This window comes from Mauremys mutica, chromosome 6 (assembly GCF_020497125.1).
Source record: "Mauremys mutica isolate MM-2020 ecotype Southern chromosome 6, ASM2049712v1, whole genome shotgun sequence".
Taxonomy (NCBI): Eukaryota; Metazoa; Chordata; order Testudines; family Geoemydidae; genus Mauremys; species Mauremys mutica.
This window is the reverse complement of record NC_059077.1, coordinates 38,745,745-38,763,362: the sequence shown is the minus strand read 5'-3', so window position 1 is coordinate 38,763,362 and position 17,618 is coordinate 38,745,745. Positions and strand designations below refer to the sequence as shown.

General features: G+C 40.6%; 1 protein-coding gene across 3 annotated transcripts in view; it reads right to left on the bottom strand.

The window, feature by feature from the left end:
- LOC123373233 (regulator of G protein signaling 7 binding protein) overlaps positions 1-17,618 on the bottom strand; it is an 81,858-nt gene that overhangs the window by 13,966 nt on the left and 50,274 nt on the right. For all 3 annotated transcript variants that reach the window (XM_045022102.1, XM_045022101.1, XM_045022100.1), the window contains exon 3: positions 16,873-17,003. In XM_045022102.1, the coding sequence (XP_044878037.1) occupies positions 16,873-17,003 (131 nt within the window). The remainder of the gene's footprint in view (positions 1-16,872; positions 17,004-17,618) is intronic.

Here is a 17,618-nt window from a genome sequence, read left to right as displayed (position 1 = left end):
AGTGGGGATCATATGCTCCCCTTCCAAACTTGTCTTTCCCGAGGAGAGTTCAGTATTAAAGTGCTTATTTCTCCTCACATGTACTGTACTTCTCTTTTCTCTCACAGTTTGTCCTTCTTTCTCATACCAATTTTCAAACAGAGCAGTGGTTTTCAACCTTTTTTCATTTGTGGACCCCTAAAAATTTTCAAATAGAGGTGTGGACCCATTTAGAAATCTTAGACATAGTCTGCGGATCCCTTGGGGTCCGTGGACCACAGGTTGAAAACCACGGAAATAGGGTTATGGTAATGAGATCATAGCACATCAGTTAAGTAATCCATCCTTCCAGTGCTCCTAAAACTTGAAATGAAATAAAGTTTACACAGAAAAAGACACCATGATTTCAGTGAGGTTTTTTTAATCTAAATTATAAATTATCAAAGGCTTTTATGTACTATTTTAAGATATTTGTTATTAATACAAAATGCATGATGGAAAAACAATTATGCCAGGATTGTTCAATGTGTAAGACTCTTGTACTGTGCATGGTACACACTTACCTGTAATTTAGAATTTTTATTATTATGATGCACATACAATACAGTAACTAGATAACTCTGAATTTACATCACAGAAGCTTTGTGGTGTATTTGCTCAATGATGCATGCACACAATTCTTGCACTAGGCTCAATTCTTTCCTTTTTAATCCAAATATCTATTCTATGGTATTTCTTGAAGTGCCTAGCAGACTAGTATCATAAGACCATGTCTACACCTCTTCAGACCCCTTACCAATATAGCTGACAGAAGTCTGTAGTACACACATGGAGTGCTGATTCTACCCTTGCTTCGCCTGTACTATTCCCCTGGGGCACACTGCAATCTTAGAGAGGTAACTCTGTGAATCTAATTCCCTCTGTTTTGCCCTCCAAAACTCCTGCCCCATCTTCTCTTTGATCTCCTGCATGCATCTTTACCCAACACTTGTATAAGAAGAGCTAGCTTGCTCCAGTGATACACAGTATACAAGCATGACAACATTCTGTGATGTAAAACACATTCCTATCATTAATCCCATGTGTCCAGGAGCTAATAGTTTACTAATATAAGTAACAATGTTATCAAACTGGCTATTAAGATCTGCAGATGGTACCATGGAATTATTGGTTTCTGTGTAGATTATGTATTTGGGCATTTAAACTTTGGTGATCCATCTATAAAATTCCACAGTTCAGAATCTGTTAATTCAATAGTTATAACCCTTATTTCACAGTTGCTTGGTGCAAGAGGATCCTCACTTATTTAGATCAACTTGATTCTGAACAAGGTTACACTAATAATACGTTCCTCCCTTGTATTTTATAATGTTCCGGTGGCAAAATGTGAACATCTATGGACAAAATGATGAAAGAATGAGAGTTTGCTTTCTATGAATTGCCACAAAAAGGGAAAATATTTCTCGTTATAAATGTAGCTGACTTTATAAAATGTCACACCAATCTGAAACTCCAGTGTAAAATAATGACTCTCGTTCTCGGTGACTAAAAATGATCTAATTGAGATTGCAGAGACTATAAAAATTATTTCGTTCATTAACATGATTTCCAAGTAACCCCATCACTGTGCAACTAGTATTTAAATGTAATAAAATCACCTAGCATCCTTACTTGTCATTGGACTTATTACTATGAAAATGTGAGTCAGCAGAGCTATTTTATTTTATTTTATCAATCACTATTACAATCCCAAACCAATTTAAAAATTATTTGCTGTTGATACAACCTCCAGGACTTCAGTGTATCAGTTCGTACTCTGGGATGCTAACAAATATTTGTGAGACAATGTGGTTGAGATCTTTTATTGGACCAACTTGTGTAGGTGAAAGAGACAAGCTTTTAAGCTTACACAGAGCTCTTCTTCAGTGTTACAGCTAAATACAAGATGAAACAGATTCTATAAATCCACTAACCCCCCTTTGTCCTAGAACTACAGGTGTGTTAACTCCCCATTTCACCACAAATGATCTCTTGAAACATATTTCAACTCCTTATGCTAAGCAATCTGTTCCATCTTGTATTTAGCTGTAACACTCTGGGCAGGTCTACACTTAAGACAGTACAGCCAGCAGCTGTGCCATTGTAGTGCTTCAGTGAAGAGGCTTTCTATGCAGATGAGAGGGCTTCTCTGTCAGTGTAGCTACCGCCTCTCAAGGAGGTGGAGTACCTACACCAATGGGAGAATTCTCCCATCAATCTAGGTTGGTTTAACTGCGTTGCTCAGGGGTGTGGATTTTTTACACCACTGAGCGACGTAGTTATACTGATTCAATTTCCTAGTGTAGAACTGGCCTCAGAGTACCTTTCCCAGACCTGAAGACTAGTTCAGTGTAGCTCGAAAGCTGGTCTCTCTCATCAACAGAAGTTGGTCCAGTAAAAGATATTACCTCATGCACCTTGTCTCTCTAATATCCTGGGAGCAACAACATTGCAAACAACTAATATTTGTGACAGAATTCACTGACATTTGACAAAGTGTTATAATTTAATGATAATGATTGGTTTAATTACTGGTGGATCTGGATTCAGTCAATATTCACTCCAAATGATCTGACTGGAGTGTCTCAGAAGCAAACTATTTCTACAGCACCTTCTAGTGGCTAACTGACTAACTCGAGATCTGCTCACACTTGGCAGAAATTATTACAAAGCATCATTTGCAGGGTCAATAAAACATGCAGAGAGATTAGTAAAATGAGGCCTTTTTTATTTACAGGAAGCTGATGTGAATTTTGTAAATGCTGCAGAGCAGTTCCTAAGCTAGCCCTGAGTATCTCCACATTACTTAGCTTCCCACTAAACTATCATTAAAACATGTTCTCGTGCCTGAGGCCTGGGTTTGACAGTATTCCCTGAGGTCTTTAGAGAGTGATCTTTATAAGGGGCATACAATGCTTGTTCCTGTGTTTCTTACTAAATCAGCTCACAAAGAAATTTCAGCTCACTGCTTTAGGGTTATTATTTATATCAGAGCAGTAGCTAGAGATTCCAGCCAAGAGCAGGACCCACATTGTGGTATAGTGCTACATGTTTGCCCCAAAGAGCTTGCAGTCTAAATAGACAAAGATGTGGTTAATCAAACAGAAATGAAGTGACTTGACCAAAGTTACACAGCAAGTCCATGAGAGAGGTAGGAATAGGACCCAGGACTCCTGACCCAGTCCAGTGCTTTATTTGCTAGATGGTGCTGCCTTCAAAGGCATTAACCTGTTCAACTTAGTGAGTTATGTGGCTAAATTCATGCACTCTTTTAAAAAATTGATTTTAATAAACCAAGAATATAAAATATGAAAAGGTCTTAGAGCTTGTATATGTTACCCAACCCCACACATTTCACAGGATCGCCAATAAAATCATGCATCTTTATGACTTGACAAAGCTGCAAGACTTGACAATACAAAACCAGACACTATTACACAGACATAACATGTTGGGGTGGGAGCAACAACAATAATAAAAAAAGACATAGACAAGTAGCCCCCCCCCAAAAAAAAAGGGGGAAGGAGGAGCCAAGGGGAGGGAAGCAGGAGGAGCCCGGGGGAGAGAAGCGGGAGGGGAAAAAGCAGAACGAACAGGTAGAATGGAAGTCTGGCATTATTTGAGCTATCTCAGCATTCCTTATCCAAATGTATCAAGAAACAGGGTTCAAATTTCTTTGAATTCATATAATTTTTCTCTATGTTGATGAGCTATGTTTTCTTTTGCTGCCAACTCAGACAGATCTGAACACCCCTGCTCTAGTCTGGGTATAAGCCTACTCTTCCATTTTTTGTAAAATCATGTTCTTGGTAATCACCGAGGCCCTCAAGAACCAGCATAGTAGATACATAACCTAAGATATAATTTTCAGCTGAGGTTTAGTTGCTGAAGCCAAGCATTGTTTTCATTTATGTCCATCTCTTTCAACAGCTGCCTGTTGGATAGTCCCATAACGTGTATCGGGGAGTTTTTTTTATTACAGCGGCAACAAACATCAGAGGACAGGACCCCTCTCTTGTACAACCTGTGTGGTGTCCAATATATATTAAATAGAATCTTTTGCTGTATCAGGCATAGCCTCAGATCCACAGAAGCATTTTTAACATTCTGTAACGTGTGCTGCCATTGGGGTTCCTTTAAAGGCTGTGTGAAGTCCCCTTTCCACCCTTTCACAAAGAACTCCAAACCACTAGAGTTCCTCTTCATTAGTAGAGCATACATAATTGGGGAGTTTATGAAATGTTTCCAAGGTTACCAGTAGTTCTAGGGGTATGTTTGCAGTGGCAGTGAGCCTCCCAGCCAGGTGGACAAACTCAGGGTCACAGGGCTCAGATCACCATGCTAAACCTAGCTGTGTAGATAGCACTTTGGGCTTCAAAGCCCAAGCTGCAACTTCAATCACCTCCTTAGTCTTCAGAGCCCAAACTCTAGGCCAAGCCACAACGTCTACCCCCGTGTGTGTGTAGACGTACTCTGGCAGTCCTACAGCATCTGGACCAAATTGATATGTTAGTAAGTGTCTTAGTTGTAAGTACTGCCACTCTGCTGAGATCAGGTCACCATGTTGCTTCAGTGTTAGAAATAAGACAAAGCCCTCATCCTTGACTAATTAGGAAATCCATATGTTGCCCTTGCTCAGTCAATTCTTATAAATTACAGTTTTCCCCCCTGCCCCCAGTTTGCCAGTCTGGGCTACCCCAGAGAGGTCCTTTTGCATGACACTGAGGATGAATTTGGCACCTCTTAGCTACGATAGCCACCACCAAATATTGTTTTGAATTAGTAAGAGGAAGGCTGGAATAGTGGTTTCTGGCTTGGATATATACAAAAGGGCCTTGTCTGTTTATAACATCAATTTATACTCCAGGGAACCAACCTGAATGCCTCAGATAACTGGATGAGCCAATATACCTACTGCTGGGGCTCAAGAGCCAAATCAAAAAGTAATGGCAACAGTGGGCACCCTTGCTGAGTAACCTGGAAGAGGCTGATGATATCTGAGGTCACGTTGTTAGTTGTGATGACAGAGGTTGGGTGAGAATATAACCATTGAATCCAGGAAATAAAGATGTTTCCAAATACAAATTTTTGTAAGGTATAAAACATACCTCCATCCACTCTATCAAAAGCCTTTTCTGCATCTAAGGCTTATACGGCTTAGGGTTCGGGGTCATCATATTTCACTACTATTACATCAATAAGTTGTCAAAGGTTATCAGAGCCATGATAGCTTCTGACAAATCCCACTTGATTTGGTGTACGATAGAATCCCAAACCTTCTCCAATCCCATTGCCAGAACTTTTACCAATATGTTGACATCACTATTAATAAGTGAAATTGGCTTATAATTGGAACATAGTGTAGTGTCTCTTCCTGGCTCAGTAATAACTGATATTAGGGCTTCCCTCAGGGGTGCACTCTGGGAGTGACTCATTAAACATTTTAAGCATCTTGTCAGACAGGAGGTCAAGGAAGTGTCTATAGAATTTGGCAGAGAAGCCATCTGGCCTGGGGGCTTTCCTTGCTTTCTTATTCTTAATGGCCTTAATTAACTCATCCTCTGTTAGTGGTGTGTCAAGGTTTCTACACTGAGCTGCAGTAATGTAGTAGTTTAAAATAATTAAGCCAAAGCACCTGTGGGGGACTTTGTGTCCAACTTGTACAGATCTTCATAGAAATTAATTATATTAATAAAGAGTTCTCTAGGTGATGTACATAATTTACCATGGTTATCATGGAAGACCATGATTCTACATGCAGAGTTCTTTTATCTTGGGTGGTACACCAGCAGCTTGTCAAGTTTTCCACCCAATTCACAGAAGTCCTGCCTGATTAGAAATAGGGCAAATTGAGTCTGCACTGAGAACATCTTACTGAGTTCAGCTCTACAATTAATTGGGGATTTAAGCAAATCTGGAAATGAGGCTATGGCTTAAGAGAAATCAAGCTCTTTTACTTTTTTCTAATATTTTCTGTCTCTCTTCTTGGTTGATACAAAACTTATAATTCTACCTCTTAAATAGGCCTTGAGTATCTCCCACATTAACCTGCTAGAAGATGCTGAAGGTTGGTTTGTCTCCAGGAATAGGCCAACTTCTCCTTTTCAGTAAATATTTTGAAATGAGGATCTAATGAATGTGAAGAATTAAATCTCCATTTACCTGGCTGTTTCTCACCCAGGTTTGTTGCTATTTGAAGAATTACAGGGGCATGAACAGGTCAGCAATTGTATTAATGGAGGAGTCAGTTACAGAATAAACCACGTCACTGGAGAGCAAAACAATCTATAGGAGGATAGGACCCATGTACTGGAGAAAAGTATGAATAGTTCCTACTCATTGGAAGTATAAGTCTCCAGACATCACATGGTCCCAGATCTTTAAAGTGCAACTCCAGAGCCATTCTAGTTCTGCTGGCTTATGCCCCCGAGGCCAAGATTTGTCCATAAAAGGATAAATAAAATCCCCAGCAATCACAGTAGGAATATGAGGTTCTCCATATAACTTAGTAAAAAACCTATGAAAGGTTTCAGGATCATCAAGCTTAGCCCCGTTAATATAAGCAGTGACTAGGTGACTTTAAGGATTAAAAATTTGCCCTGAATGTCTGAAATTCACTCAGAAACTGTTATTGCTAGTGCTTTATGGAAGAGGTTGGCTCTGCCTCTGGATCTGGATGAGAAACCACAAGATGCTGCTTTTCCTACCCAGTCATGCTCTAATTTAGCAGCCTCATTTGTGGTCAAGTGTGTCTCCTTCAAAAGTAGTGTCTTCCTTTGCTTTCATTAAAAATGAGTACACTTTTGTTCTTTTTCATTGGAGTCTTGAGACCCTTCACATTCTAGGAAATAGAATTAAGATTCAGGGCCATTTGGTGGTGTTAAGAATTATTTTTGTATGAGTACTCTTACAAATGGAGGTGATGGAATGTTTGTATTATTTGCTCTATTACATCCCATCCTACAGAAACCCATGAGGGGGGAAGTCTATGGATGAAATGTCTCAGATGCTTATTCTCGATATTTTGGATTACCTTGCCAGATGCTTGCCACTTGCCAGACTTCCAGGGAATAGGGAGGAGTGGGCTCCGGAGAGGGGGAGGGAAGAGCACAAAAAGACAAGTTAAAGCAAAAACATAAAAACACAAAACATACATATTACCACTATTACTTATTACCAAGCATAGCAGAGCACAATGTATTTGCAACAATTATCCAACATCTAACACTATAAACAAAACAAAACCAATTCAGGAGAGGCGGGCTGGGAAGACGCACCATCGAGGCAAGAGGCTCCACCAGTATCCACTATTTAAATTATTATTTTTAACAGGCATCCTATTATTCCCATCCCACAAATTAGTACCTATATTATAAGGCAATAGAAAGGGAGCGAACACTGCACAAATGTAATATTTCTTAACCTGATATGTCAAGAATATTATTACCCCCTAATCTGTAATCTTTTCAGTTTGCTGAACCAAACACCAGAGTATGGGTAATAGAGCTTGCTGCACTGAATGAGACACTGTATATTTTGAGGATCACTTTCTCATGGCCACGTAGCCCCTCCCCTTTTTAGTTTACAACCAGACATTCAGTTTCCCTTCCCCACATTAAGTAAACATACTGCTAACAGGGGAGAAATCTAACTACTCCCACAAACTGTAAATAACTGCACCAAAGAATACAACAAATACTCCAACTGAACAAGTGACTCGTCTATATTAATTTTATACTTCCCGTTCATGTACATGGAGTTGAGCTTATAGAAGGTGGGGGACGCACCAACAAGGGGAAAGAGAGTGGGGAAGTAGGGGGGTGGAGGGAGGACATCGGGGAGAGAAAGTTAGTGGACTGGGGAAAAGGGGCAAGCAGGGTGAGAGGGAGGAAGTAGCAGGTGATAGGGAGGGCAGAAATCACTGTCCATATAGCTCAGCAACCTGCACTGATCTTCTCCTCTGCTCCCTTATTCCATAGGGGGTACAACTACATTGCTCAGCCCTGTGCAGCTTTCCATGACGTCTTGCAGGGAGGAGAGTTGTCTCTCAGATTTCCAGCCCAAGCTGCTGGGCTTTGAGGATCCCCAGCAGTAAGGATACAGCAGGGTCTCTCACTGGCACCAATTTTAAAAAGTGGCATTGGAGCCCTCAAATTTGTACAGAGCAACAAGAAGCTGCACTGCCCCCTCGTGATCTCTTTGGTGTACATCAGTGCTCAGCTAACACATAGGCCTTGAATGATCACAAACCAATAGTTCATTCATGTTGATGTTCATTTAGGGATGTTGTCAAATCAGGGCCGGCTCCAGGCACCAGCGCAGCAAGCAGGTGCTTGGGGCGGCCAATGGGAAAGGGTGGCACGTCCAGGTCTTCGGCAGCAATTTGGCGGCGGGTCCCTCAGAATGAAGACTGCAGCGGTAGAGCTGCCACCGAAGTGCCGCCAATGTGCCGCTGATTGTGGCTTTTTAAAAAAAAAAATTCTGCAGCTTGGGGCGGCAAAAACCCTGGAGCCAGCCCTATGTCAAATGTTTCATTGATTCCCCAGCACAAATGCAGAAGCAAAGATACTTAATATTGTTAATACACAATTTAAATCTACCCTTTCCTCAGTCAGCTCACTCCCATGAGATCAATTTGGGATGAAGTGTTTCCTTAACTCCCCTCCTTCACATTTAGTCATTTGATGAGAATTGATATACACGTCCCAAAAGTTAATAAAGTATCAGCTTGAAGCAGGAGAGAGAGAGAACCCAAATAAGTGAATGAGTCATGGTAACTGGAGAAGCTCATAAGTGCAGGTAGGGCAGACATAACAGCTGGGAAGTAAACTTGGTATAAAACAGAACAGGTACTCAATTCAGTGCAGGCTATTTAAAAAACTTTCTGCTGCTCGTGGCTTTTGGAACAGATGTATTTCCTTACTAGCCGTGACATGAAACTGAGCTGGAAACTTTATAAAATATTTGTGCACCCAGTGCTTGGCAAGTTCCCTTGCTCTTCTAAATCTGATCTCTGTTTAACCAGGTCTTTTTGCAAAGTCTCGAATAATCATCTCCTCATTTTGTGGCATCCCCCAAAATAGTTCTTTTTTCCACAAGCTAGCTGCATTATGTCTTCTTTTACAGTAAATCTGATAAATATGACAATCAGTGCACGAGGTTTGGCATCTGAGGCTGCCATAGGAGCCAGGGATCTATGTGCTCTCTCTAAATCAAATTTAAAATCAGATGGCAGACTGAGTACTTCTGAAAGAAGCCAGGAAACAAATTCTAGGGGGTTGCCTTTCTCTGCTCACTCAGATACTCCTATAATTCTCAAATTATTGCATTAAGACCTTCCCTCAATATCTGCCACTTTAGATTTAAGAGAAGATAACTTGGTGAGGCTTCTCTGCACCTGGACTGAGCTCCCTTGTACCTAATCTTCCATTTTCTCCCTTCTGCTTCATTCGCCTGTGCTGTCAACACTTGCAGAGAGGAGTTAATCGAGGTGTCATGACCTGGATATCTACTGTGTCTGCTGCAACTTTCTTCACCCCAGCCATCATACACTCAGTGCCCTCAGCAGCAGCTATCTTGTCCAGGGGCTGGGAGACCTGCATTCTCCTTGTTTTTCAGCTACTTATAAAGCTTCCAGTAGACAAATCTTTGCCTGCTGACATTCCAGAGATTTTTTCGAGTACCTGTTCCTTTACTAGGGGGGTCAATTGTGGTGCTGTACTCTAGATGGAAATGGATATTAGTGGCTGGCTCTGGAGTTCAAGGAATCTGCTTCCCCACACTACAGAGAACCCTCCGAAGTCATGCATTTTTTTTTCTAATTGATACTTAATAGTTTCCAGCTTTGCCTTCCCTCCAGGAAAAAGGATTTGCATTGGAAAGGTATTTGGAGCAGACAAAAGGGAAGATAACTAGACACTGCTAAGAGAGTACAAATGGCACAGACCACCTTAACTCTGGTATTTCCCAATTTCTGAGTTCTTGACTTTGGCACCTTAATAATGGTCTTTTGACATAGCTTTTTGTGTGTATTATAGAAATAAACTGACAAAGAACCCCTTCCCTCAGCGTACTTGCTGCACAGCAAAACTGGACATATTTTTGGCTGTTGGCCTTGTTGTGACTGTGTGTGTGTTATAGCTATACAAAGAAGTAATGGATACTGGTGTCTGTCTTTTCTAACAGAGGCTGTATGGCAGCAGTGAAGTTGTCTTGAAGATTGTAAGTATGCAGGAAATCACTTGACAGGAAGCCTTGTATTCTGTACTGTCAATGTAGGAATGTTTATTCAACAATAGAGAGAAATGGGGAAGTTTGGGGATAGAAGGAAAAAAAGTACTTGAATCCTGGCACTTCAACTTGTGGATTGATGTTCCATTAATCTCCAGAAAAGCATCTATCTCCTGCTAGGCCGTCTATGAAAGAGCTGGCTGGGGTCCCCTGGGGGAAAGCATCATAAGAAGCAGACAGCCTCAGCTTTCATGCTCTTGTCAAATCTGTAGCTTGCTTGGCTATGTCTGGTCAATGTACAAGAACCCAGATTATTATTTATTAGCCGTAGGTTGGTGTGAACAGTCTGCATGTTATTCTACTTGAAGCTGCTGGCTCCAAAATAAGAACAGAAATTGTTGAAGTCTCAAGAGAGATTTTTAAAACTTCCCTGACAGGTTAGAGGAACAGAAAATGGAAAATATATTATTGCAATTCAAAAATGAGCCACAAGACCTGCCAAGTAATTATATATCTGCTAGCAGTGGGGAAAAGGTCAGACATATACATACATTTTAACAATATTAGTTAAAAATATTAGTTAAAAATACTGGAACATTTACTATTTCTATGGGTATTACGCCTAGTAGATAAGAAAAATTAATTGGATTTGTATTCTCAACATTACTACTTAGATACTGTTGAAAAGCTTAAAAAAGCTAGATATAGGAAACAACACAAAGCACTCTGTAATGATCAAAGGGTCTATTTGTCCCCAGATATAAGTATTATAATGCAGGCCCAAGTGTATAAAACTTTTCCTTAAGGAATGAATTTAAAGAAGTGGGCACAAAAGTTTAATTCTGTTAGATGGAAAAGTTGGTATGATGAGAAACAATACACGTTTTAGGATTCAACAGGTGCTGAAAATTTTTTAGTTAAAATACGGCAGCCACAGTAATGGCTCCAGCAAGGCAGACCTCAGTGTCTAAGAGACTAAAATAGAGACATAACAGAAAAATGAACTATTTTCTTTGCCTTTTCTATGAAGAGTGAATCCACATATCTTGAGTATCTCTTCTGTCCCACAACAGTGTTAAAGTGAAGTCTCTTACTGCTGTCATTCATAATGCTAGTTATGCTGCTGGTCTAGTGGTCAGGTATAAATAGATTTTTAAGATGTCAAACAACTGACAAGTTTTGCTAAGCCCTCTGGAAACAAGAAGCTATTTCTGAAAAATAGTGACGAAAATTGTCTGATCCACTTACACAATGTTAAAAAAAAAAGTACTCTGTAGGATGGGTCATCTTAGTTCGTGTTTTTAAGATTTCTGGTAAATTATGGAATCCCTACTGGCTGCCCAGATCACATTTGGAAACTTTCAGCAGGTGTGACAGGATTTAAACATTTAAGCATATGAGGGAATAAGGCTGCAATGACAGAAAACTCTCTCCTCTGTGTAGTATTGTCTACTGGGGAGTGGGAACTGGGAAACTCAGGTTCTATTCTGAGTTCAACCATTGACCTCATGTGTGATCTTGTGCAAGTTATTAAATGTGTTGTTTCTCTCTCTGAAAAACTGAGATGATACTTATCTATCTCTTTTATATTGCCTTAGAATCTAGGATGCAAGGTAAGTATTCTCTAAATAAGAACAACATATTTTATTGGTTAATACCAAACATCTCACTCTCCACCTCCCCCAGACATAATTATAAGAAAAAAATATTTATTAAAGGTTCTTCCAATACTTGCTCTAGATGCTTGGAGACAAATGATTGCGGTCACTGTTAAGTCAGTACATGACAAAAGTTACGGACTATGGCAAGGACACTTGAAATATGATTTTCCCTATGCTTAGATTAGGACATAACTGCACTAACTCAAATACCACTATGTAGTAACTTGGTAAATGCTGACTTTAAAATGATAACCACTACCGTGCAAAAAATGGCTGCATTCAACAGCTGACTACTCTATCTCCCTAGGCTGGTAAGTCCCCTGAATAAACTATTAATGACTGCTATTGGGAGGTACAGTGCAATCTGTCATGGAGCTTTAAGGAAAACATGTTTTAGTAGCTCTTGTACACTATGACTTTATTAATCCTGTAACTCAGACTGTTCATGCTGCTTCTTTTGGGGTGGGAATAGGTATCTTTCAGTTTGAGATGCTCCCCCATTGCTTACTCCTAAATATCAGTGATGCAAAAGTACAGTAACTCCTCACTTAACATTGTAGTTATGTTCCTGAAAAATGCAACTTTAAGTGAAACGATGTTAAACTAATCCAATTTTCCCATAAGATTTAATGTAAATGCGGGGGGTTAGGTTCCAAGGAAATTTTGGGGGGGCAGACAAAAGGCACTATATACTGTACTGTGGTGGGGAGGTGCCCCTGGCTTACTCCTGGGGCTCACGGCTGGGGGTGCAGGGTCTGGGAGGGAGTTGGGTGTGGGAGGAGGGTCAGTGCTGGGGCAGGCAGGAGGTGCAGAGCAGTTACCTGAGGCAGCTCCTGTTTGGTGCAGGGGGTGTGCACAGCACTGCCCCCATGGCCACGATTCTGGGAGCTGCCTCTCCCTCCCCCCCGGCACGCAGGGCCACCCGGAACACAGGGGCTTTAGGTGCTGCAGGGCCCTAGGCTAAGCTGTGCTTTCCCCTTCAAAGTGCCACTTCTCGCTGGCCAGCTTTGAAGGGGAAAGCGCCGCTTCTCTCCGGCCGCTGGCTGCGCAGCTGCTCCTGCTCCTCCTGAGTCCTCCAGCCTGTGCTTGCAGGGCCACATTCCGAAAGGAGCTTTAGAACTGCAGGCCAGGGCCCCGGGGCCCCCTTAGCTCAAGCCCCTGCAGCCCCTAAAGTCTCTGCGTTCCGGGTGGCCTTGCCTGCTGCAGGGAGAGGGGCAGCTTCCCCGCTTGCTCCCTTCCTCCCTTCATCCCTCCCTCCCAGAAAGTCCTAAGCGCCGCCAAACAGCTGTTTGGTGGGGGGGGGGGAAGCACTGGAAGGGAGGAAGGAAGGGAGGGGGAGGAGGCGGAGAAGAGGAACTTGTGCAATGCTCCCTTGTAAAGTCAGCCAAACGACATTATAAGGGAGCATTGCATAACTTTAAACGAGTATGTTCCCTAATGGAGCAGTGATGTAACTTTGAAACAATGTTAAGCGGGAGGACATTAAGTGAGGAGTTACTGTATGTACAAACTACAGAAGAGGCTTTAGTTATTTGTAGAGTACAATATTTTATGAATATCCATATATCTAAAAATAAGCTATTCACCAATCACAAATCTCTTACTCTGATTGTGAGTGAATAAATAGGATTTCCACTTTAGCTACCTCCTGTAATTAGATATGGACAATCCTTTTGATGCAAATATCTAGCATTAAAATGCTAATAATGATGGAATTTCTATCTTGCCTTGAAAAGAATGTTAGTATATTTTGGGGAGAGGTTGTGGCTTTTTTTCCAGGATAGCTAGCACAAATATGGTCCAAACCAACCAGCCGCCTGTGACAATCGAGCAAATCTCCCAGGCTACATGAACATATAAGCTATTATTTATAGTTACATTACATTCAGTGGATGGTTAAACAAATATGAAATTATTCAGGAAATCAGATCTAACTTTTACAGGAAAGATGAACTTTCACTAGAAGAAGAACATCTCTGAGGGGTATAAGAACCTTCATTCCTGGAAAAATCTCAGCCTGTAGTTTAAAAAAGCTTAATAAACCCATCCAGGAGCACTTACTATAACAGTCTTAGCTACAAAGCATGTGACTTAATATAAACAGGGATAGTGAAAAATCAATGTATTACTAAACGTTGTCAGTTGCACAACACACATTGGGCAAAACCAACAAATCCCTTGATGTGGTCTTTGCGATGAGGGTGATAAGTTCGTATTTACTTTGGTGGGCCTCTCGTAGGTAAAAACTTTCTGATACCAGTGGATCCAGCTATCAAAGTAGTCAAAATGTATCTGTACGTTTTGAAGAGATCTAACACTTGTACTAAAGGAGTCACTGGGGTATCTCAATACATTGTTATACTCTGTGGCCCAACAGAACCATAGGGACAGAATGCACGTGCTTTGCCAGTGGTTTACACAACTGTTTTCATAGATTCCAAGGCCAAAAGTGACCACTGTGATCACCTGACAGAACTTCCCAAAATAATTCCTGAAGCATAGTTTTTAGAAAAAAATCCAGTTTTGGTCAGTGATGGAAAATCCACCTTGACCCGTGGTAAATTGTCCTAATAGGTAATCACCCTCACTGTTAAAAAACTATGTCCAATTTTCATTCTGAATTTGTCTAGCTTAAACTTCCAGACATTTACTAGACGGCAGTAGAAAGGCGAGAATCAGGATTACTGGCTTCTATTCCTGGGTCTGGAGGGGAGTGGCATTAAGTAATTAAAGACAGCACAGCCAAGCATCTAGATCTGGTACATGCAGCCTGAGGGGTGGTTTAGCTTCCGTGGATGATATGTGGATCTGCCATAGTGGAGACAGGTTGCCACAGCCCTCTCCGCCAGAAATCACCTTGTACAAACTGCCAGCCCATTTGTGAGACTGGGCAATGACTCTTGACTGTCTCCTGTAGTAGAAGATGTAAGGCCTTGCTCAGTAATAAGGGCTGTGATGTAAACCTTATTAACACTAGACAGTGGAAGATCTTCTGCTGGCTTCCAGCCTAGCACACCCTCCTTAGGACAAAGTGGGTAGGAGTACTGCTGTGTCTGGAGCTATAGGTCTGTACTTATTGTGAAGGAGTTTGAATTAGTCTTTGGAACATGCTCAGTGTTGTTGGCATGTCGGAGTTGTGTGGGGCTGGAGTATGTTCAGTGCAGATGGAATGTGTGGTGATTCAAGCAGAAAGCCTCTTACAAAGCTCTGCTGAGTATGTGCAAATAATGATTTTCAGAGGCTTATAACTTGGCCATATTTGCGTGGATTTTCCTGGTGAGAGCAAAAGGCTCTGATCTGATCCCAGCACAGTTCCCCTACCAAAGTCACATCCGTGCTCCAAAGCAATGGAGGGACTAGAGCTCTTCAAAGAAACGTCTGGGAAAATATTTAACATAGGAAAAATTAGCTAATTTGTCAAACTTCATTCTTGGAAATGACAAAACTGATTTTTATTGAAACTTTTTTTTTAAACAAATCAAAGAGCAAACATGGAAAATTAGCTTGAATGACAGATGTTTGACAAAGTTACAAGTGCCTGAAAATAGGGACTGGTAATGGAAAGAGTTAGGTGACGATAGTGTTAACTATAGAGTTTTAAAGTTAGAGTTTTAAAGTTCTCCTTTAGTTTTGTGACTGTGCAACTACTGTTCACAACTGTGAACATTCATTCATGCCTTTCAAGTTAATAGGCCTGTTTGCATGAGTAAGTACTCATCAGTTTGTAGGAAATACACAGTTAGGCCCCATTGCACAGAGAAATGCACAGTGCTCAGCAATATAAGTAAACCTCTCCACCTCAAAATAAATCAGCACTCATGAGTATGCCAGGGCATAATTAGGGTATAGTGGTACTAATGCAAGGAGGATATATAATATTATATCATGATTCTCCTATTGCCATATTGTAGTACTGCTTTATCTGAGTATGAAGAACAGGTGACCTTACAGTAAAGTGAGAACTGAGGCTGTCATAAGGATCACCTGACAAATACCGCTCATGGTTCCTGTACTAAATTCCTCATGAGATATGCAGGAGGGAGTTCCTGTTAACCCAGCTGCTAGCAGCACAAGGTCCTTTGCTTCCATCATCTTGTTGAATTGCAGAGTTGGTCAAGAATTTTCCAGCTTTTTTTTAAGAGAAAATGCAATTTCCATAAAAACAAAATTTTAAATAAGAAAATTTTGATTTTGCCCCAAAAATGTTTTTTTTTTAAATCAGGAAAATCAAAACAAAGTATTTCATTTTGAGTTGGGTCAACCCATAATCTAAACATTTTGGCATGTTGAACTGAATCAAAATGTTTAGTTTAGGGTCAGTTCAACAACAATGTGTCTGCCTGTGCCTCATGGGAGTTGTTGTTTGGGTGCCTTATGTGCCCATTCTCCTCTATTGGCTGGGTTCTGGCTGAACTAAATCTCCCATGAAACCCTCTGGTTGAACAGCTGTGGTGCATCATGGGAGTCTCATGACTATGATGGGAGATGAAGTCCAGCTTATGGAGGCAACTGGGGGCATAAAGCACCTGAACTATAACTCCCACGAGGCATCGTGGCATCTCAGGCTGTCACAATTTAATGTCAAGGTAGCCTGAAATGAAATGTTTTGATACTTTTGAATCAAAAATTTTCAGAACCCACCATTCTGCATTATTTATTCCAGCAAATGTACAGCATATCTTGTTCAGTGGAATCTGAATAACTGGTACTGGAAGCTAAAACTTCCCATATTGGGTCTAATATTATTCTAGTTTCAGGCTCTTAAATCACAATAATACATTAGATAGGCACACCTGATGTGACACACTTTTATAAGGATGGTGACATCATTGTAGAACCACCGCTTATGTGAATCCTTCTACTGTACAGACAATTCAGACAACTATATGTCTACCCAAGGAAAACTAAAAAAAAGATCAGTTTTGAAAGTTAGTGTCTGTGATGTGTTTGTGTAATTCAATACCTTTCCGATGAAACTGGAGGGATCCTAGCAGACATATGGACTTGAGCATCTCTGTTGTGTACATTTCTAAGCAACATTGCAACTGAATGTATAGTCTACAGATTTCAGGATGAATCTCTCCATCTTCTGGGCTGCAACAAAAAAGAGGAAGACTGTACTTAAAATAGACTTGTTTAATACAGCCTTCAACTGTCTGTCTGTAAAATATATGGAAAACTTGCTATTTCTAGAGAATTTTATTCAAAATAAGTCTTTAACCATATAAACATTAGACATATTTTACAAAACATTCAATTTAACTTATTTCTCCCCCTCCTGTCATCCATGAAGTGTTTAAATATTTAAAACAATTTAAGTGATAACAAATTCTGTATTTCCCTCTAATATCAAGATCCAGGAGGTGTTTTATTCTTTATTACTTTTTGTAAGTTTTACTCATTCTCTCACAAGCTTTCTCTGAACTGTGGGAAGTCTCTTCTAGTGTGTATGGTCCTTACTTCCCCCTGCACATTTTTTTTTTGACAAAAGCAGAAAAATTAATTTGTAACCTGCAAAGTCTGAGCATTTGTTCCTTCTCCCGGTGCGCTGGGGAGTATAACTTTGGTGGCGATGGTAGACTCATGTAGTCCTAGTGTAATTCTACTATGTAGAGGCACAAATTCAGGGTCAGGCACACAATTTCTGTAATCTAGTAGGGTCTTTGGTTATAACTTCTTGTTTTGTATTGCTTAGATGTTATTGTTACA